This window comes from Lynx rufus, unplaced genomic scaffold (assembly GCF_022079265.1).
Source record: "Lynx rufus isolate CCGP_SWC_20201006 ecotype Redwood Valley unplaced genomic scaffold, mLynRuf1.p SCAF_2, whole genome shotgun sequence".
NCBI classification, from domain to species: domain Eukaryota; kingdom Metazoa; phylum Chordata; class Mammalia; order Carnivora; family Felidae; genus Lynx; species Lynx rufus.
Window position 1 is genome coordinate 110985562 of NW_025814834.1, and position 24980 is coordinate 111010541.

The window sequence follows — 24980 nt, forward strand, 5'->3', positions numbered from 1 at the left end:
TCAGGAAATTTGGTTCTAAAAAGCCAGTGGCACTGCTACCAGCCCCACAAAAAAATGCAAGTGTAAATAAAAAAATACAATGAGGATCATGATGGACACCATGCAACCATGCTGGCTGACTGAACACCGTCTGCTGGCTCAGTCCAAAGAATGTGTGAATCTTGGTCTCGGGATGGTGAGTTGGGGCTCCATGTTGGTTGCAGAAATTACTTAAATACACTAATAAACTTAAAAAGATGAATGTTACTACTATTCTAAAAAAAAAAAAGGCAGGACAAAGAACAGTTTTTACCCATTATGATTTATTCTCTACAATACTTCGTTAAAGAGTTCAATGATTTGCACTCAGAAGTTATATAGCCAAGAGGCAACCAAGTGTAATACAAAGAATTGGTCTGAAGTCTTTGCACTGAAGGCCATACAAAGTCTCTTGCTTCAGGGAAGTTAAGAATCAAAATAAACAAAACGAACACATAGCTCCCTAGGCTCCAGAATCTCGATAGAAAAGAGCATCAACAGTTAGTGAAAGTGTAGGTGTTAACACATCATGGAAAACAGGTCTTGTGCAAATATTAAAATTAACACCCAGGACTTCTGTATAGATGATTTTTATTATAAACAATAAAATATATGTAATGTCTCAACTACAAACCTTTCATGTTGAAAGGGTCTCTAACATGAGTTGCTTTAATATTATGAAGCAAAAAAGTTTAAGAACCTCACAGTGGAAACAATCCAACACTGACAAATCCTAGTGATCAAAGACATTCTCTTAGTTAACATAAAACAAGGACGACTCATAATTACAGAGAGAATGTCCTAGCTGTGGGTATTATGAGACAAGCCAACTTTCCAGACCAAAAGGCACTCACAGCTAGGGGTAAAACGAACTCTGAACCAAACCGGCCAAGGTGGGCTGGTTCCTTCACAGCGGTTACCTACTGTTCAGCTTGAGCAGCCCGAAGACAAAGTGAACAACACCAAGCAGAAAACATTCCCTTCTCTTTACACCTGCCACTCACACCATACGTACTGGCCACCCTCACCACCGCTTTGGTCAAGCGCGTGGAAGGTAGTTCAGTTCGAGTTCAGAGCCGTCATCTCCCCATGCAAAGCTGCCACGTGGATGATCCAGACTTAGTATTTTTCCTGAGAGCCACCTGCCACACATCTTCATGAAGTGACTGTGACTGTACACTTCCAGACTGCTTCCTGACTAGGCCCCATTCAGGACAGACACTGACAGTGGCATTTCTTATGGGGCCAAATAGTTTTCCTTGGTCGACTCGTTGAGTCCCCCTGACAAGGCCAGAGGGACTCGAGCATCTCCACTGCTGGACTTGTATGGGAGCATGAGGGAATGTGCAGGGAGTAAGGCTTCTTCACTCCAAAACCACTGAGCCCACTTCAGTGTGGTGCTGGGCGTACCCAGCCCAATTCTTGTGCACTGATTTTTTCCCCATTTCGTGGGTTTTTAAGTTTTCTGTTCATTTTCATAAATGGCAGGTATCCTACCCCACCCTTAGTAAAACAAAATAAAAAACATACTATACACTGGGGAAGACAAATAGGGCAACATTTCCACAAGAAAAACAGGCTTGAAGAGCATGGCACTGTAGTAAATGCTTGCATGACCAGTCTCACTGAGCGTGCTCAGGGATGAAAGTTTAGCACCAATTTTTTTGCTTTTTTTAATCTTTAGAAATTCAACACAACTTTTAACATAGAACACTTGAACAGTAATGAGTGTAGCCCTATGTATCAATACTGTTGTACAAATTGGAGGTGGGTGGTTTAGTCCAGAGCTGACCACCCTGACATCAATCCATGGCACCTAAGAGTAACTATCGTCACGTTTGTTTGTAACAAAACATTTATTTTCAGCAGCAGGAAATCACGAAACAATCCCTTCATCTTCAAAAGCTTTTTTTCATTAACCTCGCAAGGGACAAGTGGCAGGATGCGAGAACGCAGCACAACAGTAAGGTGGGGTGGTGTGGCCTGACCTGGCCACCCCGCCGTCCGCCCGCTTCCCTTGCACGTTCTAGATCCTCGCAAACAGCAGAGGATGGTACCGAGCCAATCTGCTCACCCTCATCCATTTCTTCCAGGAAACAATACAGCAATGCCTAGAATGGCATGTGTGTCATTTCTTGGATTATGTCCCTGCTCCCCCTCCCCCATTCCTGGCAGAAGAAAACTCAAAATTTCTTTTGATTTGGATATTTGCCCATTTTGGAAAGCCACACCATCACCACATAAACTTTAAAAATAAATTAAATCAAAACAATTGTGTTCACCGGATTGACACCCAATTCACTTCAAGAGTTCTCTGAGCATGTTGTTGAAAACCAGTGTATCACCCTCCGGGTCCTTTCTTCCAACTGGCCACCTCTTCCTGTGAATCCGTTCAGCAGTGCCTCTGTGACAATGTTTCCAAAGCATCTTCCAAGTCCCCAGCTTCAATGAACTCTGCCACCAAATGAGTGAAGAACAGGCAAGAGGGAGGAGAAACTTGCTGACAGCTATTTGGAATCAGCAACAATGGGGAAGGGATAAATATGCCACATGAAAGTTTGAATGACCTAGAATAAAATGAGCTATTTGGAACTTTACCATGGTGGGGCGAAGAGTCCCAGCATGTTAGGCAAGATAAAGATTCATCTTGTTAATTACACAGCTTTGTTCTAAAGTCCTGGAAAGGACTGAAACAGCAACAGTCTTCCCACTTCTACAGGCAAACTAGACAAGGAACTCCTCTGCTTAAAGGTCCCTCAGGATGTCTGCCTGAAAAGAAAACAGCGTGGAGACCCTGGATTCTTTCCTATGACAACGTGTCCTTCTAGAAGCCCGACCCAAGTGCTTGTTTGAACACCTATGCCTTCTGAGAACCTAGATCCAGCTATAGGCACTGCTACCAGTAGAGGAGTGAGGTAGCCGGGTGGTAAGGAAGAGGTCTCTCCTTTCTCACTGCATGCAGCGATGATTTCGGGACCTCCCACGGGCATCCCAGTCCAGTCCTCAGCAGGCTACACCACAGAGCTTTGTTCAATACCAGGAGACTCGATGCAGGAAGAGTGCCAGAAAATCCAACTGAGAGTGGGATGAGAATTAAAACCTTCGAGGCTAATTGAGCAATGAGATCTGCAACGCCATCCAAAGGGCTTCCGATCTTGATGTGGGTCTCTGTCCAAGAGCCTTAGAGGACTCATGGTGCCCACGCTCAACCCTAACATGGCGTCCACTTATGAAGCATGGAGGTTGTGATCAACTCTTGGTACGCAATAAACTGGAAGTTTAAAAAAGGAATTTAAAACAACCTAAAAATGTTTCTTGTTGGTCTCCGTTGCCCAGACTGCCAGGGGAATACACCTACTTGATCTGGGGAGGCTGTAGGGGTGCGTGTGGGGTAAGCCTTCATGGACCACCAATTCCAGCTTCCACTGTGTGGCCAACACACAGGCGGCAAATCACCAGTGGCACCTGCATGCCAAGGGTCTTCTGAACCCACACGGTAATTCTCACTAGTCACGGAGGAGCCCCAATCCAACGGAACCCCATATTGAGGAAAGGCTGAGATAAGGCTTGGGCCCCTCAAGTTCTGTTTCATTCAGTATAACCCTGCCCCCCCCCCTCAGTCAGCTGGAGGCAGACTTGGCAACGGAAGCTAGCATCATAAAATGGTGCAGTAATAGAAGTAACTGGACCAGGAAGAGGAGGCATCTGCTCCAATGATGTCATAGCCATTGGTGGCCACAGGGGGGTGGGACTGGTCATGCAGCCTTGTGTCAGGAGTAATGATTGTAGAGGGGCGGGGCATGAAGAGTGCCATTCTGGAAACAGTGTTGTCGAGAAGCAATATACTCTGCATAACTGATTGTCACCTTCTCACTTCGGTACCTGTATAAGGAAACAGGAAAGGGTATTAGGAACCTCAAACCCTTCATTTTGTAAAGTCACTCAGCAGAGAAAACCAAAAGCTTATTCCACATTTTGAAAGAATAAGATGGAAGACCAAGAGCAATCTTACTTACAGAAAATGAAAGACAGCACAAGAAAACAATGTTGTTATTACAAATGAACAAGATGAAAAAGCACAATCACAATTCACCCCTGAGAATGTATTTTCTGCACATCCCACCTTTAAACACTACATATGCTTATCGTCAGGCTGCTCTTAAGCAATCTGCTACTGGGGTCTGGATGAAGAATGTCAAGGTCAAATTACGCGGGTGGCAGATTGGAAGATGGCTATACCAATGCCCAGTGCAAACTGCATATCTACTGCATAAAATGTGATAAATTTGACAGAAATGCAACCTCAATTTGCAGAAAAGCAACAAACAAGTTACTGATAACTAAAAGGGGCACAGATACCTATTCTGGGTCAAATTCTGATGCAGCAGGTTAAAGGATCCTGGGGCTATATAGGACGGGTCTCAATTCCCAGATGAATATGCCATATCATATCACAGGGTCATCAGAACAGAGTTCATAGCACTTTGGCTTTGCTCTGGAAAGAGCCATGAGTCAGGATGCGAAGCATGGGGTGTTACAAACCTATGGAGCCTACTACAGACCACAGGAGCTGGGTGTGACAATCCTTACCCAGAGCCATCTCTTTCCCACTGTAATCACTCCTCCACTGCAAGGTGATTATTCCTGAATTTTGACAGGGAAATGGCTGTTCAAATAAATTATAATAATAATAATAATAATAATGCTTTGTATTTGAAGTTTTTCTTTTTTTTGGAATCCAAAGCATTTCAAAAACACTGGGTTATCTTCCAAATAGACCTGTGAGGTTAGTATATGATTTTCAGTATTTTACAGATGAAGGGGCCAACAGAGGCCCACAGAAGCCCACAGAAGCTAAACCTCTCAGTGTTTCCGATTTCAGTAGGGATGGCAAGAGAACCGACATCTACTGACCTACAATTATTGCCTGGCCCTGTGCTAGAAATTCTTCATACATTACCTTACCACATCTAATACAACCCCAAGGAATTATAATTCACTTCTTACATACAGCAAAGTCCCCCTCCCCCTCAAAGAGGCAGAGTAAGTAACCGGCTCAGGTCATGGCTAGGCAGCGGTGAGCTGGGGTTCAGACTCCAAGTCCATGTGCATTCTATCACATGAGGCAACCTCCCCCAACAGGTGCGGCCTTTCTTGGAACCCTCTGTAAAAAGCACTGACTATCCTGTTAACACACCACCTGTATCCCCTGCCACCTGACTGCATGTGACTTCAACTGACCCTGGAACTCTACGCTGAGAGCCTTTGTTCCTGGCCTCAGTCTGCCCTCTTAGCCTCCCAACCATTGGGTCTGGCAAAGACACCCACCACCTGATCGTGGCCTAAACTCTGCTCCAGCTCTGCCATCACTTCAGCTGCAGAGATGCCCAAGACACTGGGGAGTCTTTGCTTCTGCTGCCACTGCTTCCTCCCAGCTTAAACCTGACCCACACTTCTTTAGGGACATTAGAGAAAATCTTTTCTAACCCTTTCCATCACAAGTATCCTCCATCCAACCCCAACTAAATTAAAGTGACAAAGAAAATGAAACAGTGGGTTTACCTGGTGAGTTTGATCGTTTTTCTGAATTCACTGGTAATCGGAGCCTTAAAGCCGCCTTTCCTGAGCAATGAGTCTATTGTCTGGATCTGATCCCAGTCTGAGAAGAGAGGCACAATGAGGTCAGTGCTTGATGACACAAGAGTAGGGCATGTTCTAACACGGCAAGAGAAGAGAAGCCGCCAAGTCTGCTACGGTCAAAGGGAGCCCTGGATACTGGCCCCACATCCCTAGAGCCCCATCTGCCTCACTGACAGTCCAAGTAGAACCTGAGATGTGAGATGATAAACCCAACACACACAACGGCTGTCCCTAGGCCCTCTGCTCTGTGTCTTTCCTGTCAGATGTGATCCCAGCATAATTACCTAGCAACAAACATAGTGTCAACTTAAGACCTGCCTGCTGGACTAGTGCTGGTAACTAAGACTGTTCTGTGGGAGGAGAGAATTCAAATTCTGTCGCCTATACTCCTTTGTGTGGCCCTTCCTTTATTTTGATCATTTCTAGAAGTCCTGTTTTCTAGTACAGAGAACGGATAGCAGGAGGGAAGCTATTCCTTCATGAAGGACAGGAAAATTTTTCACACATATATTATGTTGTTTCTGTACATTTTTAATAGATAAAGTCAAATGTATCAAAATTGGAAACCAAAGAGAAACCCCTAAAATTACCCCCAATTTTTAAATTATGTCAACCAATTTTCAAACGGCACAAGTAATTTCATTATTTACCTATACTGTCACCACATCTCACTGTTAGGAAGTATTTATGGTGTGCCTCCTTATACAGAAATGTTAGACTTATGACCTTAAGGTAGCTAAAAGGCTTCCTTTTTATGCTACATCCACAATGCTTTTGAAAAAGTTTAAACACAACCATGATGTAAACCAATAAGGGAATCACTCTCCACATAATTAGTTCATCAATACACTGAAATGGCTATTTTTCTCTATTCCAGGTTCACATCCAACAAATACTGTTGTGTTTTACATATTATTTTCAAAAACAGACAAGAAAGAAGAAAGGGACAAAGAGAAGAGAGAAAGAAAAGTAAATTATGTTTAATACGTTTTTTAAAGTCTATTTATTTTGAGAGTAGGGGGAGGGGCAGAGAGGCAGACAGAATCTCAAGCAGGCTCCCTGCTATCAGCGCAGAGCCTGATACGGGGCTCGATCTCGCAAACCATGAGATCATGACCTGAACGGAAATCAAGAGTTGGACATTTAACCAACTGAGCGACCCAGATGTCCCAAAAGAAAAATGAATTATGTATCACAGAACACAGAGGCAACATTGAAAGGTATTCTAAATATTCTTTTAAAGAGAAAACCTATCTAACCCACCTCCTACCTTTATTGTCTCATTATAAGAACTTACTAAGTTCTTAAAGAGAGAGAGAGCAAGCGAGTGGAAGAGGGAAGATTATGTTTTCCCTTTATCCAGGTATAACATTGTTCAATAATTAATGACCAAAAGTTCAAAACCCAGTGATACAGGCAACTTCACTTTACAATGAGCTCCATAAAATCATCCAGTTGATTACTGGAATTCTGCTACAAATACTACTCGTTTTTGGGGCCAAAAAACAAAATTTTTCACCAAGAAATGAAACTAGGGGGTGAGTAAGGGAAGTCTTAACCTCTCTTCTTTCTCAGCTCCTACATCTTTTTAAAAAATTATTTCTTATGAATTTTTAAAAAGTTTATTTATTTAGAGAGACCGCGTGCGTGGGCGTGCACATGCACGCTCTCATGGAGGAGGGGCAGAGAGGGGGAGAGCCAAGTAGGCTCCACACCATCAGCAGAGTCCAACGCATGGCTCAAACTCACTAACTGTGAAACCGTGACCTGGGCCGAGACCAAGAGTCATGCTTAACCGACTGTGCCACAAAGGAAACCCTCAGCTCCTGCATCTTTTTGGGAGTTTATTTCTCATTCCCTAAGACTTGATAGATGGTAAGAGGAAGAAAGGCACTTATTTGTAGTTGCAGTTGGGCTGAAAGACAACACTCCACTTTCCTGCCTTTACATGGTAATTGTGTGAATAGTATCCTTCACTGAAATTCCATTTGTCCAACTCACCTTGTTCCTTAGCAACCTCAGGTAAGTATGTGGCTGTACGTTTGACGCCTTTTTCATTGATGAATTCAATTCGAATCCCATGGACCCCTACCTACAGAAAAAATAACCAATAAATGGCATTTACTTATTCTAATGGAACTGCAGTCATCCACACTTAATTGACATTGTCCCCTGACCAGCTCAATCCAGGTCTGAGAAAAGGAGAACCTGCTACTCTTCATGATTAACTCTTTCCTCAGGTATTGAAGCCGAAGTAACTTCAGCTTGAGGGAAGCTGTGAGTCTACCTGTAGCCACCTCTCTCGAGTATGAGGGTTGCAGAAATACATTCTTTCAATAGCTCATCCAATAATCTTAAATATTCCACTTTTAATCTATTCCATTAAACATACCACAGGGTTTTGATTTAGGCTCATGACTCCTCACATATGGCTCCGAACAACAACTTTTTACTCAAGGGCTGGCCAAGAGGGATCTGAAATGCTCTCTTTTATCCCCAATATCAGTTTCTATTAGGAGTGGGAGAAGGATAGGGAAAAGAATGGACTGGGAAGACACAAGAAAAGAAAGACTTCACATTTCTTCCCTAATTCTAAGATCACAGCACCTTTCCTATCCCCTATATGGCCCCCAATTGCTTCTAAACTCAGCTTTTACATTCTTATACCCTCTCTCAATGAAGGAGATACATTACCATGTACTAACCCGAACCCAAATGCAACGAGAGATGCAGAGTTCCAAATGCGGCTGTTCTCACCTCCCAGTCCAGGTAATCACTGGCATCCTCAAAGTTAGTAAGGAGGGAGACAGAGCAGAAAAGTTTGGGCAGCTCCTCTCGGGTCAGGGGGGGGAATCGGCTGTCCTTAAGTGCACTGGAGGGGACAGAAAACAGAAGTGAGGCTGCTCTGGAGTTAGGAGCCAACATTATATGCCCAAATACTTATGAACCCTGAGCTATGCAGAGAATATTGATTACCCATCTGTACTAACGTGCTAAAAATAACATGATGCTATTAACTGTCTACACTTGAACTGATTAGTGACTCACCAGATTAAGGCCCCACAATTCCTAATTACCAAAAGAAGAACACTCAAACTTTTACCACTTAGAAGAAATAAAGTCAGGTAGTTCTTTTCAATTCTAGCCAATTTATCTGCACAGCTTACATCTGGTGTCATTACCTGGTTAACGTGTATTCCCTGAGTCCTGAATGAAGATTCATGGCTGAGAAGGTCCCAATGCAGCCACGAAGCCGCTTGTCCCGCCCTGTCTTCCATGTCACAAAGAGCGGACTAAAAAAGCAAAACAAAAAACATTCTCCAGCCCCAAATCAATTATGGATAAGAACAAAGCTTTGCTTTTGCCCTGTTCATTTCGGTTATTCCCCAAAAAGGACTGTTTCCTGAACTGCAGCTACCTGAAGGACTCTGGCTTCCTGGGAACCATGCAGATGGAGACGGGAGGACACTACAGCACGGCAGCCTGAAGGGAGGCGCTCTCTGCCCTTCCTGTGCTCCTTGCCTATGGTTCAGTTCACTTTGACACGTTTGGGGTATTTTCCTTTTCCTCTGCCCAGGACTCAATTTCTTCTAATTTTCCATATCTTTCTCCTCTTAATTATTCTTAGAAGTGTCCATGTTTCCCAGTTACATCCTTCATGAAGACACAACCTGCATATGTCCTCTCCATTCCCCACAACCCCACACTGTTCTCCTAATTATTTCTGCCCCTGGTCCTGCTCATAAATGTTTGGAAAAGAAAAACTATGTATCCTTAAGAAAGCTTGTTATTAGTGGAAGTTGCCACTTTCTGCTTTTAGGCCAAGTCCTGCTTTATCAGGCTACACTAGATTGACGGGAACAGATATTTTACCAACAGGTTACAGGGCTGTCTCTTCTTCCTGAGATTCTTCTCTATGTCTATGCCCTTAGTTCTTAGATTGAGCAAAATACTTCTAAAAGCAACTTAAATTTTTAAAGCTGTCTACTCTGATCACCGTTATGAAGCAGATCTGCCACCTTTTTCCTCCAGTAAACACCTGAACAGCAGCAGCCGAAGTTCCTGTCCCAAAACCTACTCAAAACCCCTCAAAAATTCCACTGTCTGCAGGATGGAAAGATCAGCCCCTGAATACAACAGCCCATACCTTACAGCGCTGCAGCCACTACCCACTCTTCCAAATCTATGTCTGTCTCCTGCTAGGGACACATTTGATCCCATTAGGATCAAAGCTCAGAATCTCCACATGTTCAGTCAGGAATTTTCTGACCATGGTATCCCATGGCAATACTTCCCTAAAAAGTTAGAACATTTTCCTCTATACTTGCTTTCCTCTGACACAATCACACAGGTATAACCTCCCCTCTCTTTCTGCCCAGTGTGCCATACACACTATTTAGCTTTGTGTGTGTGATCTGCCAACTCAGTAAGTCTCCCAAGAGGGAGGATTTTTTCTTTATACCTCTCCACTCCCTGCCCAGCGGGGCTATGCATTGCCCCAATATGGCATTAACAGTTGAGGAATGAATGATCTTAGGTCAATGAATGCTCCAAAAGCATCTCTTCAGTGCTTTTAAAGCCACCTCAGAGGGGCGCCTGGGTGGCTCAGTTGGCTGAGCATCTGACTTTGGCTCAGCTCATGATCTCACAGTTTGTGGGTTCAAGCCCCACATGGGGCTCTGTGCTGACAGCTCAGAGCCTGGAGCCTGTTTCAGATTCTGTGTCTCCCTCTCTCTCTGCCCCTCCCCTGCTCATGCTCTGTCTCTCAAAAATAAACATTAAGGCAAAAAAAAAAAAAAAAAAAGGAAAAAAAACTAAAGCCACCTCAGACCTGCTTCCAATTCTGAGAAGGAAGAAAACAGCAGCATGAAATTTCTTCACATTATACATATTCCCTTTTATTTTTATTTATTTTGAGAGAGAGAGAAGGAGTATGTGTGGGCACTAACAGGGGAGGGGTAGAGGGAGAGAGAATCCCAAGCAGGCTCCACACTGTCAACCCAGAGCCCGATGTGGGGCTCAAACTCATGAACCGTGGTATCGTGACCTGAGCTAAAATCCAGAGTCAGAACGCTTAACCAACCAAACCACCCAGGCGCTCCTGCATATTCTTCATTTAAGTCATTGACACCTTGAGACAGCTTGGGACAAATAACAGAGTCTTGAACTGAAAACAGTAAAGCAGATTCTGACACTCTTGGCGGGGTACCAGCAGCCATGTGGGATTACCAACAAAGTGAGGGGACCTTCCTTAAGAGCATCACAGCTCCTAGTCTCCAGCCTGGCCCTCAGACACATCCAATTCACCTGAACTTCAACATCCAGGTCCACAATGATGTGATGGTGTGGCTTTCTACCCACTGCAATATGAACCAACAAACCAACAGAAGAACCAAGAACGAAATCCTCCTGATTGCTACAACATGACCTTAAAAACAAGCCTATACCTCCTCCAAGCATAATGTAGACCTCTTCCACTCCTGAATCCAGATACCGTTTTAGCTATGCCTGGACATTTCTCATCGTCCTAATCCTGTTACCCTCTGCCCAAATGATGCCAAAGCTTTGTATAAGTACAGGATCTCAAGAGAACAACCCAAGAAAGACGCCGTCACGCCTTTCTCACTGTCCCCTGTACCTGATTTACTCACTAGGGGTCATTGGTGAATCTAGGAAGTCGTGGCTGTGGGAAGCCATAGAGGTGACAGTAGAGGACATCAAAGCAGTAGCAGCACATCTCTGCAGTCACCACCAGGTTCTTGGTGGTGTTGGCAGTTCCATTTGGCCGGGGGAGAGGGCTCAGCGCTCCCGATGCGGGATTCATTCGTGTAATGGGAGAATTTCCAGGTCCTAGAGTTAAGTCCGACACATTTTCCCGACCACTGCTGCCATCCACATGCTGGTGGTTTTGAAGAGGTCCTGAACTAGAGCCGGGGACAGTTGTGGACTGGTTCCCGTGACTGTGCGTTCCACTTCCAGATAACTTGGGCTTCTTGACCCCACAACAGCCTGCTGCCAACTTGGGCTCAAGTGGAGGAACACAACGTCTTTTTCCCATCCTGATTCAGTGCTCGAGGTCTGGAATGCTGCAGAACCCTAACAACAAGAGAAAGATTAAGCATTAATTCAAAAGATTAGTTAAAAGGAGAAAATAACCAAAAGACAGGGTCTACATGGAGAGGGTAAGAGTCATCAAATCCTCTTTCTCATCCAGGTCACCAGGTCACAAAAGGCTTCAGACCAACACAACTGGAAGACCCTGATCTCCAGGCCAGGGACTCCTAACCTTTTCCTAAAGAAGAACTATTTTTCACTTTCCATAAAGCTTATGATCATCACAGAGGCAGGCAACTACAGCCCCTCTTGCCCAGGACTCCCAGGGGCAGAAGGATGGGATGGCAGCCATCATGAAGATGGATGAGGACATTTCAAGACTGCAAGACAGCACTGGACCTGTCAGATTCTTCATCATTGTCTTCTCTACCTTTTTAGAACTTCCAAATTAGACCGCCCTATTTTTAAAGAGCCCCAGAAGGACTTTCATGCTTTTTCCTCATTGACCACATCCTTTCAGCATTTTACTCATCACTAACCTAAATCTATCTGTGTGATTTTGGCCCTAGACCTTAGTGAATATGAAAAGCTGCCATTCTGAGAAGAGCACGCCTTCCAACACAAGGCTCCCAACCCTCTGTCCTCACAGCTCTAGCTCTCCAATGCCTTGCTCATTTTCTTTGGTTCTCTGAACTCACTCCAATTTCTACACATCTCTCTATCCTTTCAAAACTCCAATTCAAAAAAAGCTACAACTTAGTAGGAACCTTTATTCACAGAAATGACCTAAGCTTCAGAGGCCTTTTGTGAGGTAGCCATTTCCTCCCTGTCACAGCGAGGCAGATGCAGGCAAAGCCACTCAGCCTAACAACATGTGGCAGTGGACAAGCGAGAAAATCAGAACATCCCATCTGATGATGTGAACAGAAGGAAGGAAGGGTTTTTTACTAAGTTTTTTTCTTAAACAGCCAGAGGCAAAAATGCATAGTTATAACACGACCAAGATCCTTTCTCTGACTCAACAGAATCAGGAAAACAGATCCTAATTCTTTTTTTTAAAAAATGTTTATTTACCTATTTATTTTGTGTGAGAGTACTCATGTATGCAGAGGAGGGGCAGAGAGAGAGAGAGAGAGAGAGAGAGTGAGAGAGAGAGAGAGAGAGAGAGAGAGAGAGAGAGAGAGAATGAATCCCAAACAGGCTCCACACTGCCAGTACAAAGCCTGACATGGGGCTTGATCCCACAAACTGTGAGATCATGACTTGAGCCCAAATCAAGAGTTGTACGCTTAACCAACTGAGTGACCCAGGTGCCCTAATCCTAGTTATTTCAATAGTGATGATATCAAAGTTTGTAAAATTCTGCTGCCTTGAGAAAAGCATACTTAAATTTTCCTGTGATTTGGATATATGCCTTTTTAGGCAATGCTCTATATAATACGGTATTTTGGTTGTAAATTCTACAACCTTTTAAATCAAATTAGATATTTACATGCCCATTTGCAATGCCATTATTTTTACACAAACAAGTCGTCACTTTAGGCTGAGACACAAAAATTTCACAAGTATTATTTATGTTCTTGATATATGCTAATCCATAGCAAAATACAGATTTTTGTATTTAGGGCAATTCTTAGTGTGATGAAAGTTGTCTGTAGCTGAGGATAATAGCTTGTACACTTCAATGTCTCACTTGAAAACAGCTTCTTTTTGAGAAAGCCTTAGGTACTTGATACAATAAAAGCCCCAATGACAAGTTTGTTTCTGAACGTGGATGTCACTGTCTTGTTTAGACTGTTACAAGAGGGAGGGGTGCCTGGGTGGCTCAGTCAGTTGAGCGTCCAACCCTCAATTTCAGCTCAGGTCATGATGCCAGGGTCGTGGGTTCAAGCCCTACGTGAGGGTCTGCACTGAGCGTGGAGGCTGCTTGGGATTCTGTCTCTCCCACTGCCCCTCTCCCCAACTTATGCATGCACACTCTCTAATTAAAAACAAAAAACAGGGGCACCTGGGTGGCTCAGTCAGTTAAGCATCTGACTTTTGATTTCGGCTCAGGTCATGATCTCATGGTTCATGAGTTCAAGCCTCATGTCAGGCTCTGCCCTAAGAGGGAGCCTGCTTGGGATTCTCCTTCTCTCTATGACCCTCCCCTGATCCTGGTCCCTGTCTCAAAATAAATAAACATTAAAAAAATTTAAAAACTGGGGCGCCTGGGTGGCGCAGTCGGTTAAGCATCCGACTTCAGCCAGGTCACGATCTCACGGTCCGTGAGTTCGAGCCCCGCGTCGGGCTCTGGGCTGATGGCTCAGAGCCTGGAGCCTGTTTCCGATTCTGTGTCTCCCTCTCTCTCTGACCCTCCCCCGTTCATGCTCTGTCTCTGTCCCAAAAATAAATAAACGTTGAAAAAAAAAATTAAAAAAAAAAAAATTTAAAAACAAAAAGAACATTTTTCTTAAAAATAGTGCCTCCAGAGCCAAATGGCCTGGGTTCAAATTCAGATTCCTCCAGGATCAACGTCCCCATGACTCAGTTTCTTCAGTATGGGAACAACAATAATACTTGCCTCATGGGGTTTTACGAGAATTAAATGAGCTTAATACGAATAAAGTACTTGAAACAGTGCCTGCCATGTACTAGGTGATAATACATTTAGCTGCTCTTATCACTTTGGGTTTTTGTTCAACTGCCCCATTAGGATGGAAATTCCCAGAGGGCCAGGACTGCTAGGCACTCAGCACTTAGAGGAGTGCTTACTCTGAACAGGTGCTCTTTAAACAGGATTTCATTAAATACTCAAAACCTCAAATCCTCAGCAAGGTAGGCAACGTAACCATCATTTTACAGATGAGGAACCTCAGGCTTAATAAGCAAGATAACCTGCCCAAAGCCAGATAGCATGCTGCTAAGTGGCAGAGTTAGGATTTGGACCACAGTCTATCTGTCAGACTCCAAGGCCTGGGTCCTTCCACCAGCCACAAAGAAGAATGACGCCTGCCAATAATATCCACTGGATTCAGTCATTTCTTAAGGGTATGATTAAAAAAAACAAGTTACATTCAAGGGTATACTAAAAACAAACCTAATACTTCACAGAATCTTGCCAACAAAAATGGAACAGGAGAGGCACCGGGCTGGCTCAGTTGGAAGTGCATGCGACTCGATCTCAGGGCTATGGGTCCAAGCCCCACATTGGGAACAGAAATTACTAAAAATAAATAAATAAAACTCAATGAAATAAAAATAAAAATGGAGCAGGAAAAAAACCAACCTAAGCCGAAAGCCAAGATCTCAAGCCATGACCCTGAAAATTACCAGTGCCCCTGTCACTGTCATTTGATTCCACAGTGGATGTCACTGGCCTCTTGCCTTTCTATCTTGTGTATCACTGTGGGCTGGGGGCTAAGACACATGTTGAATGAAGCAGCAGAACTACCTCTAAAGAGCTGGAGCTCTAACAGGGTGTCCGGAAAGCCCCAAAGTTCAAAGCAGCAAAGAGAAGGGATGAAACACAAAAGTCAAAAAAAGGTACGTTTCCTCATTCTCAAAGCACACCTGAAGAAAGAGTGAAATGTCATGACATGGTGGCAACTCAGGTGTTCCTTAGCAGGTGTCATCTGCTACCTGACTGGTGAAACACCCCACAATGGAGCGACAGAAAGGATTTTCAAACCAGGCCAAGGCAGGCAGGTGAACTCAAGCCTAGGAAGATTCTGCCTCTGTGCCACCATGTACAAGCACTGCTCTGTCATGGAGCATGATCACAACCGATACCAAGTGATTACATTCAACAACTCCCCACACCTAAACTACGATTTGAAATCAATAGAACCAACCCAAATCTTGTGGCTCCTTAGGCCCAAGCATTTCTCTGGAGGCCACTAAGGAAACAATTCAATCGATATTCTCAATTAGTGACCAAAGGCGGAGTTAGATTTTTTGCATCAAAAATACATGAGAAGGTATTTCTTCAAAAATTTGTTCTATAAATTTCAATCTATAAAAAATTTCAAACATAAAGTAGGATAGTGTAATGAACCAAATAACCAGCTTTAGTAATTTTTAACATATGGCTAATCTTATTTCATCTATAGTCTACCTACTCACTCTATCTCCCCTCCTACTGAATCATTACAAAGACATGTTTTTAAGGGGGCCAATATTTTACATATTCTGTCAGCATAAGGCAAATAACAAGTGAATTACAGGTAAAGAATGTAAAGTAAACCAAAGTGCTGGGAGTGAATACATATTTACAACATCAACCCTATTTATCAATTTCATCAAAACTTTTTTTTTTTTTTTTACATTTATTCATTTTTGAGAGACAGAGAGAGACAGTGCACAAGTGGGGTAGGGGCAGAGAGAGGGAGACACAGAATCTGAAGCAGTCTCCAGGCTCTGAGCCATCAGCAAAGAGCCCGACACGGGGCTTGAACTCACAAACCGCAAGATCACGACCTGAGCCGAAGTTGGATGCCCAACAGACTGAGCCATCCAGCATCCAGGCACCCCTCATCAAAACTTTTTCTATGAGACTTTTTTTTTTAAGATTTAATTTTGTGAGAGAGAGAGAGAGAGAGAGAGAGAGAGAGAGAGACAGCACACAAGCGGCGGAGGGCAGAGAGACAGAGACACACAATCTGAAGCAGGCTCCAGGTTGAGCTGCCAGCACAGAGCCTGAAGCAGGGCTCAAACCCACAAACCGTGAGATCATGACCTGAACCGAAGTCTGACGACCAACCAATTGAGCCACCCAGGCGCCCCTCTTTGAGATGCTTTTAATCCTACTCCAATAAAGTGGGCCATCTCACCACAACTAAGCAGTCTCAGACTCCACTCCCAGGACTGTCCTCCAATGACCAAAGAGTCACTCATTTCCCCAATAGTTTGGCTTTGTAGAGTACAGCCTAAGAGATCTCAGAACAGCATTTCAATACAACAGACTAACCAGCTAAAACCAAATACCCCTAATGGCATACTCTATCTTTTCTAAAACCGCGTGTGCATTTGTTCTTAACCTTTCCCAAATCTCATGAAAACTACCAATGATGGTACTTTGAGCAGAAACATTCCTGAATGGATACTATGAAGTTGGTTCATTTGAAATAACTGGAATTGAGTGTAAAAAGTTGCTCTGGGCTGGGTGGCTTACAATGTTCCCAAAATCCAGTCAGCACTGGGCTCATCAACCACCTTTGTATACACATACATCACAGAGACGGTTCCACGCCTTCAGCTGGTTACTCTTTCAAAGCTAAACTGAAGGGCCAGCCACTTAATTAAAAAAATTTTTTTTATTTTGAGAGAGGACAGTGTTAGCAGGGGAGGGCAGAGAGAGAGGGAGACAGAGAACCCCAAGCAGGCTCCATGAGGCCAGCCAGAACTCATGGAACTGTAAGATCACGACCTGAGCTGTAATCAAGAGTTGGATGCTCAACCCACTGAGCCACCCAGGTGCCCCTGAAGGGCCACTTAAAAAGCCAGCAGCGCCGATCTCATTTTCCTACTGCCTGTCCATTTTAGAACAGTCAACGAGAATGAACAAGTTAAAACTGGATTTCCACCAGATGGAGACAATAACTATACTTCCACAAAAAGCTGGAAAAGTGAACAAGAATCATGGTTTTACCTCTTCTTTCAAGATCTCCTAACCTAACAAGCATCAAATACACTGAAGTATGTTCGTTGCTGAAAAAGTCACCACGCCCTCCCTGACACACAACCCTCAAAGGATCTGCTGTCATTAGGTTCCACAATAAAAGCGGATGGTAGCTCTTCCTCCCTCTGGGGAAGCGGAGCAGTGCTTTGCTGCTCTGGGCTGGCGAGCTTATGCTTCTGTCCCAGCCAGCACTGAGCTCGTCATCACCTTCCATCTCAGCGGCTGCGGCATTTGTGTTTTCTTTCACGGCACCTAACACAGTCCCTGCATATAGTATACACACCAACAGTCTTACCTACAAATCTGGTAATTTCACTGAAGTTCATCTTTTCTTTTTAAGCAGGCTTCACGCCCAGTGCGGAGCCCAACACAGGGCTCACAACCCTGAGATCAAGACCTGAGCTGATATCAAGAGTCAAATGCTCAACTGAATGAGCCACCCAAAGTTTGTCTTTTTTATAAAAAGAATGCTTATGGCACAAACTAATCTTTAGATCCTTGGTTCCACTGTGAGGTGTTGACTGTGGAGTGCGTCAGAAGCTGAAGGCAGCTGAATTACAAATCTTATCAACAATGTCAACTCTATTCAGCCCAAACCAAGGAATGGTTTAATTCACAGCTAAATGGATAGCCAATGTGTCCAATTCATTCCACAAATTAGATCAAATATCTCTTAAATTAACTTCTTAGTTTGATTTATGCTTGTAGCGGTTTTCTTTGCTAAAACACAACAGTCACTGGTTAGTCCTGGACTTAGCCTTGGGAGGTATTTAGTTTTAAGATGATTCAAGGCTTTCCTTTAACAGGCCATACCTAGCTTCTAAACTGTACCTGAGAAATTTTTTTTTTTGTTTTTAAATGACGGGGTGCTTTAAGAGCTACCCACTGGAACATTATTTGCTTGAGAAACAATTTATCATTTCAGGAGTAAATACAAATGATGTCTCATAAACTGCTGATGTCTATTTATTTATATATTTTTGCATTTTACTTATTTTAGACAAAGCACAAGCAGGGGGAGAAGGGCAGAGGATGGACTGATTGATTGAGACAGAGAAAGAGAGAAAGAATCATCTCAAGCAGGCTCCCCACTCAGCACAGAGCCCAATGTGGGGCTGGATCCCACAACCCTGGGATCAAGACCAAAGCCAAAATCAAGAGTTGGATGCTCAACTGACTGAGCCACCCAGATGCCCCAAACTTCTGATGTTTATAAAGGTGTAGAGACCACTATGGAGAGGAAGATGTGAAGATACCCTGACTGATCTGGCTGGCGGACAGGATAGCCCTCCCCCCTTCCAAGGCTCCTTAAGTTCACTGACATCTTCACAGAGCAGCTCCAAACATCAGAGGGCAGAGCCTAGGCTTTGGGATTACAGTCTAGGTTCAAATTCTAACTCAGACTTATCACGTACTGGCTATGCAAACTCAGGGAGGTTGTCACAGGTCTGTGGACTTAGGTTCCTGATACCACAGAAGGTTATTTGTGACCATTCAATAACTAACACGTGAAAAAGCATCTAACATTCTTTGGCACATTAACTATTATTTATTCAAGTGTCTGCTATGATTAATACTACCACTACCTAATGTAAGTAGGGTATCTTATAAAAATAACATAGCTTAGAATTCTTACAATTTCTAGGAAAATAAATGCCCTCATAATAAAATTCTATTAAGAACTACCTTGTAGTCAAAAAAGATCTTATTATTAACATGAAATTATTACTTTAATGACCTTGATGCTCTTCCACTTTGGAGAGCAATGGCTTCCAATAAATCATCCACTGTTCTGTTCACAGTGAGGTGCCAAAAAATATAAAGTATGAATACTGGGCTGTTTGAGAGTTGTACATAGTTCTATTCCATGAGAGTCCTCTTTTAAGCTTACAGATATACACCGCAAGGAGATGAAACTTGCTAAATATGCTATTATTGTAAAAGTCTTGATATATATTGAGTACTAATGGAAATACTGCGTCAAAGTAGTTAGATTTTGAACAAAAACCAAGTTAAAATATCTAAAAAAGCCTGGGGAAAAAAAAATCTGAATTCACCTTTTGAAGACAAGCCTCAAAACAGCTTACTGGGGAGCATGACCTTATAACAAAGAAAGCAGATCTGGGAGATAGGAAAGAGGCAAAGAAAAAAGGAGTGCCTGCTTTTTGTTGTTGTTATTATGTAGTGTCCCAATGTCTGTTCAAATCAAGCTTTATACAGAAAGGAATGGGTTGTTGTTTCCTTTGTGACACAGAGAGTTGAACTGAAATTCAATTTAATAATTACGTGGTTTGAGTAGGGAAATGGCACCTGAACTGTAATTCTGGCCTACTTATGTAACTATTCCAAGAAACAGTCAGATGAAAAACCCACAAACATTCTGGTAATCATTTCAAATAATCACTTCTATATTTTTGAAACCTCAACATACACGCGTACACATATCCAAACACTTGCTGTGTGAAAATTTTCCATGCAAAATACAGATCTACCCATAAAATTTAAATTTAAAATTTTTAAATTTACAGATTTACAAAAATGCACAGGGCTATAGATTTTCATTTCAACGTAGCTTAAAAAAAACCCACAGGGGTCAAAAGTTTTGTTTTTAGTTCCCCTTCCTTTACTATGTGATCTGTGGCAAAGTGCCACATCTTTCTGGGCCTTGGTTCTTTCACTTATAAAATGAAAATATTTGTCCTTTGCCTCCTTTACGGAGGGATTACGAGGCTCCAATAAGATGTGAAGAACTGTGAAAAACGCTATCTTACAAGTGCATGCATATCACAATTAATACACTCAAGGGGACACAGCAGTAATAAAAATTTTTCCAGAAAACAGTATCACCATAGCAGATTTAGGGCAAAATGTTCCAAAACTCTCTGAAGATTATAACTGTATAGAAGAGACCCAATAATTGACCTTGATCAGGAACTGCATTAACCTCTGAGTGTTGATCTTTGGTGGTTTTAAAAAAATGAGTAATTTGGGAAGGGGTGGGAGCTAGACTTACGTACTAAAAACATAAAGGATAAGTGTACTACTACTATACCACCATCTAGGTCACTCTAATGGGATTATGGAAAACAAGTTCATCTTTACACATTTATTTTAAGAGGACAAGTGGAAGGAACTCCATCAACATTAGGACCCCCTCAAGGAAGCAGAAAAATACAAGTGAAAAAGTCTACATCCTAATGTCCTAGCACAGGGCTAAAACCAATTAACAGCAACAAATTCTAAATATTCTAAGTATGTCCAAGGTAATACTCACTGAAAGCAGACAGTTTCTATTGCCAGGGGTACAGCTATAACAGAGGAGGGGAGCTATTTTGTCTCTGAAATGAATTTTCTTCCTTCCGATTCCATTCCTTCTTCCTGTACCTAAGACAGAAATTCAGGGGTAGTGAATGAACAAAATCAAGTCAGTCCAGAGGTGAGATAAGGCTTGTGAAAAATTACAACTCCTAGAGCAATTTCTAGAAAACAAAAACAAAAAAAGAAAACAACAGCTAGGGAACAGGCTCTCCCTACTTCAAAACATTTCAAAATCTAAATATAAGGCAGCAATAGCAGTCCCATGCACTGAATCACCTCATCCTTGGCGTCATCACCAAGAAGGGAGGACAGTGGGATCAAAGGTTTTATTGAACCTGAACATGAGACACACATTAAAACTTCCTCCACCACTTATTTAGATCAAAACTTGCTCTCAGGCCAAGATATACCATTTCAAGGCTCTCCACTGGTTTCAGAATACAAGCATAGTCCCAAATTCTCTGCAAAGATGGTGTTGAAGAATTACTGGACAGCATGCCAAGGTCCTGAGGACAGGCCATCTTGTCATCCCAGGTGGAGATGATAATTGTTGGTAAGAGTCATCCATCCTTACTATTAGTCTTGCACAAATCTCTTCACAATCCTTTAACAACTCTCCCCACCCCCCCACCCCCCCAGTACAAAATTAAGCTATTCCCAAAGATGTAAACAGGAGACTCCAAGCCCCACCCACACTATCCAAGGAGAGGGCAGTGAAAGAGGATAGGCCCAGAGGGATAAGGGTAAGGGAGTGTGGCAAAGTGAGGAGTTCAGATCAGGACAGGGGAGGGAGGAGGACAAGGAATGAAGGGCAAAACCCACAGCTTGGGAAGGAGAGAGAAGCTTAAAACCCAAAGAGTGTAAGGTGGAGGGATAATGGAAATGGGGGCTACGGGTGGATAAGGAAGCAGGGAGTGAGGGTGGGGCTGGGAAAAAAGAGAAGAGGGAGAAGAGGAACAGGAGAGAGCGTGCGCGTGAAAAGAGTTAGGCAAGAAAAGGACGAGAAAGAGTGGGGAAAGGAGAGGCCGGAGCGGGGAGGGGCACAGCAGGCAGAAAGAAAGGTGAAAGGTAAGAAAAAAAGGGGGTGGGGAGGGAGAGTACGGGGCGCTGGGGGTTGTTGGGGAGATGCCGGGGCGACGGGTAGGACAGCGAGGGCCGAGCCGCGGGGGTGGAATCCAGACGCCGGGCGGGGGAGGGGGCGGCGGGACAGTGGGTGGGGGCCGCCAGGCGGCGCCGGAGACCACCAAACTTTACACAGACCCGAGACTGTTTCCTGGAGGGAGTGCAGAAAGGAGCTGGAGTCTCGCCTCGCCTCGCCTCACCTCGCGGCCCAGGGCAGGGGCGGCCGCCCACCCCTCACCAGCATTGCCTCCCGACCCCCCTGCCCCCGGCCCGGACACGAGGCCCGCAGGCCCCGCCTGCCCGCCCACTTACCCCGCCGCCAGGGAGCCCCTCCCCCACGCTGCCCCGGGACCCTGGCCCCTGACCCCGGGGACCCCGTCCCGGGCCCCTCCACTCGCCTCCGGGTAAGGCGGCCCGGCGGGCAGGGCGGCTGAGGCCCGAGGGAGGCCGGGCCCAGCGGGGAAGGAGGAGGAGGAGGGCGCGGCGCAGCCCGAGTTTCCCACCTTTTCTCCTGGCCCAGACGCAGCCGGGGTGGACGGGACCTCTCGCGCTCTACCTTCTCCTCCTGCTTCATGGAGCCATGCGCCTGGGTGGGGGCTCCCGAGAGAAGCGGGCCCGCGGGCGGGCCGGACGCGCGGCGCGGACGGGGCGGGGCGAAGAAGGCCGGCGGGCGGGCGGAGGAGGAAGCGGCGGGGCGGCGGTGGCGGCAGGGAAGAACTGCTAGAGGTATTCCCCGGGCAGCTGGAGGACTGAGTCGAGCCGGGACCCGAGTCCTCCAGTATCCCAGCAGCCACCGGAGGCAGTGAGGTAATGGAGGAAGAATGTAGGGAGTCCTCCAGTGGACCACACGCCCTCTAGCGAGCCGCGAAAACCATAGAGATCAGGGAGCCGCCAGAGCACCGCCCCGCTACTGTCACGTGGCCCGGGTCTGCGCATTTTATTGGCTGGCGCCTACTCTACGGGATTGAATTTACAGGGCTGCTTTCCATTCGTGGGGCCGAGTCCCAGGGAATTGGCAATAAAAAGAGGACGCGGACCGGATCCAAAGGCGCCGGCCGGCCTCGTAACCGGGCGTCACGCTCTGCCCGCTCGGAGACCCGCACAGTCGGCCGGCGCAGTGCACGCCGGGCCGCCCGGGCCTCTGAGAGCGGACGCGGAGTGCGCCGGGAGATTTCGTGCGGGCCCGGGCGGGCAGCATTGTCCGCTCAGAGGCCTTCCTGAGGTGCCCGGCCCTCGCCCGAGTTAGAGGCGGACAGACACCCAGCTTCCCACAGCCTTTCTTCCCAAGCGCCCAAGTCGATTCGGCCACAGCCTTCAAAAGCAACCAAGAAGGGGGAGCTCAGGGCAGCGTAAATCAAGACTACCCCCTGACCAAGGCCAGGGCCGCGGGAGATGTTCCAGGTTCAGTGCCAGCCTCCTCATGGACGGAGAAGGGCAAACGACACCCAGCGTTTGGTGTCAGGAGTCCGTCTCTCTGTCTTGAATCCCTGAATTCCCAGGCTGGAGATGACTTCAGTGCAATTGCCCACAGGACAGGATTATTCCGTAGGCACAGTAAAAGCATATTCCTCAGCACTTATCAGGCCAAGGGGCTCAAAAAGACCAATAGAAAACATTTTTAGAAAATATTAAAAGTAAGTGATTTTAGTTTCCAATACTTGCTATTTGGTTTGATTTGAGGACTTGGCATTTTTGTTTTCAGTTAAGATGGAGTTGCACGAAGTTTCTGTCCTGCTCCCTCACCCTCACCATTCCAAACAAACTGCATCTAGGTCCTGCAGCAAAGGCATGCCCTCTTTTGAAGCAATGCCAGTCTTGTTAAGAACACAGACTCGAGCCCACAGATAGACTGTTTGGTGTTTTGCTATTCTGTTTATGCACAAAGGAATCCTTAACATGTTTGTCCTCAAGGAGCAAAGAAAGCATCTAGTAAAAAATGCAAATCATATCTGACAGTGAAGCTTTCCAGCAAAAACCTTCTGCTCTAGAATGCATAATGTACTCAAGCATAATAAGATCTACTACTACAGACTTTTAGCATAATTACCTGTCGGCAACAAAAACCGAGGAAACTGAGTATCAATCTCTTGGACCTAACTGTCGAAGGGAACCTGGCGAAGGACAACGGGGAAAGGAACAGACAGCTATGCTTTGTAGAACAGGGGGTGACTTTAAAAAAGCCATTTCTATAGCAGTCTTCACAATTCCTGTCACAGTCTTGACACATTTATCTGCTGTTGAGGCCACTTTTGCCTGTTTCTAACCTCTGTCTGCCTGAAAAACTACAAATTAGATGATCATATGGCCCCCAGCCAGAAATCTAGGAGGCAGCAAGCCAGCGGTCAATTTTTTTGTTGTTGTTTCTAAATAAGAAGACAAAATCCTGACTTAAAATAATCCGAATAAATTTCACATAGTGAAGGTTTTTCCAGCTGAAAGTCTTAAAATACGGCATCTGGAAAGGGCCTTAGTCTATTGCTCCCAGGGCGCTACTATATCGTCATTAAACAGCCCACAGATAAGGGAGTTATTGCTCCCTCGTTATCAAGCTGTCAGGAGGTAAATGATGGAACTAAGTCGGATTTGAAGCACTCCCAAATTAAAACAAAAACAAACCTTGCGCTGAGCTGTCAAAAAAGGCATTTTACTGAGAGCTAGGACTCGGATGTGGCCATTGTTAATGGATGCCAAAAGGCAAAAGGTCAGGACTCTTAAAAAGTCACTTTGAAAAAAAAAAAAAAAAAGGGGGCGCCTGGGTGGCGCAGTCGGTTAAGCGTCCGACTTCAGCCAGGTCACGATCTCGCGGTCCGTGAGTTCGAGCCCCGCGTCGGGCTCTGGGCTGATGGCTCAGAGCCTGGAGCCTGTTTCCGATTCTGTGTCTCCCTCTCTCTCTGCCCCTCCCCCGTTCATGCTCTGCCTCTCTCTGTCCCAAAAATAAATAAATGTTGAAAAAAAAAAAGTCACTTTGGGGTCACTTCCCATCGGTAAGCAACAGTTTAAACTGATGCAAAGATAAGCAGAATGAAATTATGACTAGGAAGAAGAAGCTGAGGGCAATATATGCCAGAAATAGGGGAGAGGCTGTCTTAGTTGTTTTCTCTTTTCCCACACAAAATACAAAAACCTGGTACATAAGAGGCATGCACTAATTATTTGTAACCTAAATAAG

At 44.7% G+C, this 24980-nt stretch overlaps 1 protein-coding gene across 2 annotated transcripts; it reads right to left on the reverse strand.

Annotated features, from left to right (window-relative positions):
- Window positions 1–282: 282 nt before the first annotated feature.
- AMMECR1L (AMMECR1 like) lies at window positions 283–22609 on the reverse strand. 2 transcript variants are annotated; one of them, XM_047083658.1, is made up of 8 exons: window positions 22315–22609; window positions 20646–20755; window positions 11310–11754; window positions 8841–8951; window positions 8416–8530; window positions 7660–7750; window positions 5581–5677; window positions 283–3900 (listed from the first exon to the last, which is right to left on the reverse strand). In XM_047083658.1, the coding sequence occupies exons 3-8, from the start codon at window positions 11714–11716 to the stop codon at window positions 3789–3791; spliced, it is 933 nt and encodes a 310-aa protein (XP_046939614.1). In that variant the 5' UTR covers window positions 11717–11754; window positions 20646–20755; window positions 22315–22609; the 3' UTR covers window positions 283–3788. The 2 variants fall into 2 exon arrangements, with proteins under 2 accessions (XP_046939614.1, XP_046939615.1); XM_047083659.1 differs by lacking the exon at window positions 22315–22609 and adding an exon at window positions 21100–21196.
- Window positions 22610–24980: the final 2371 nt, after the last annotated feature.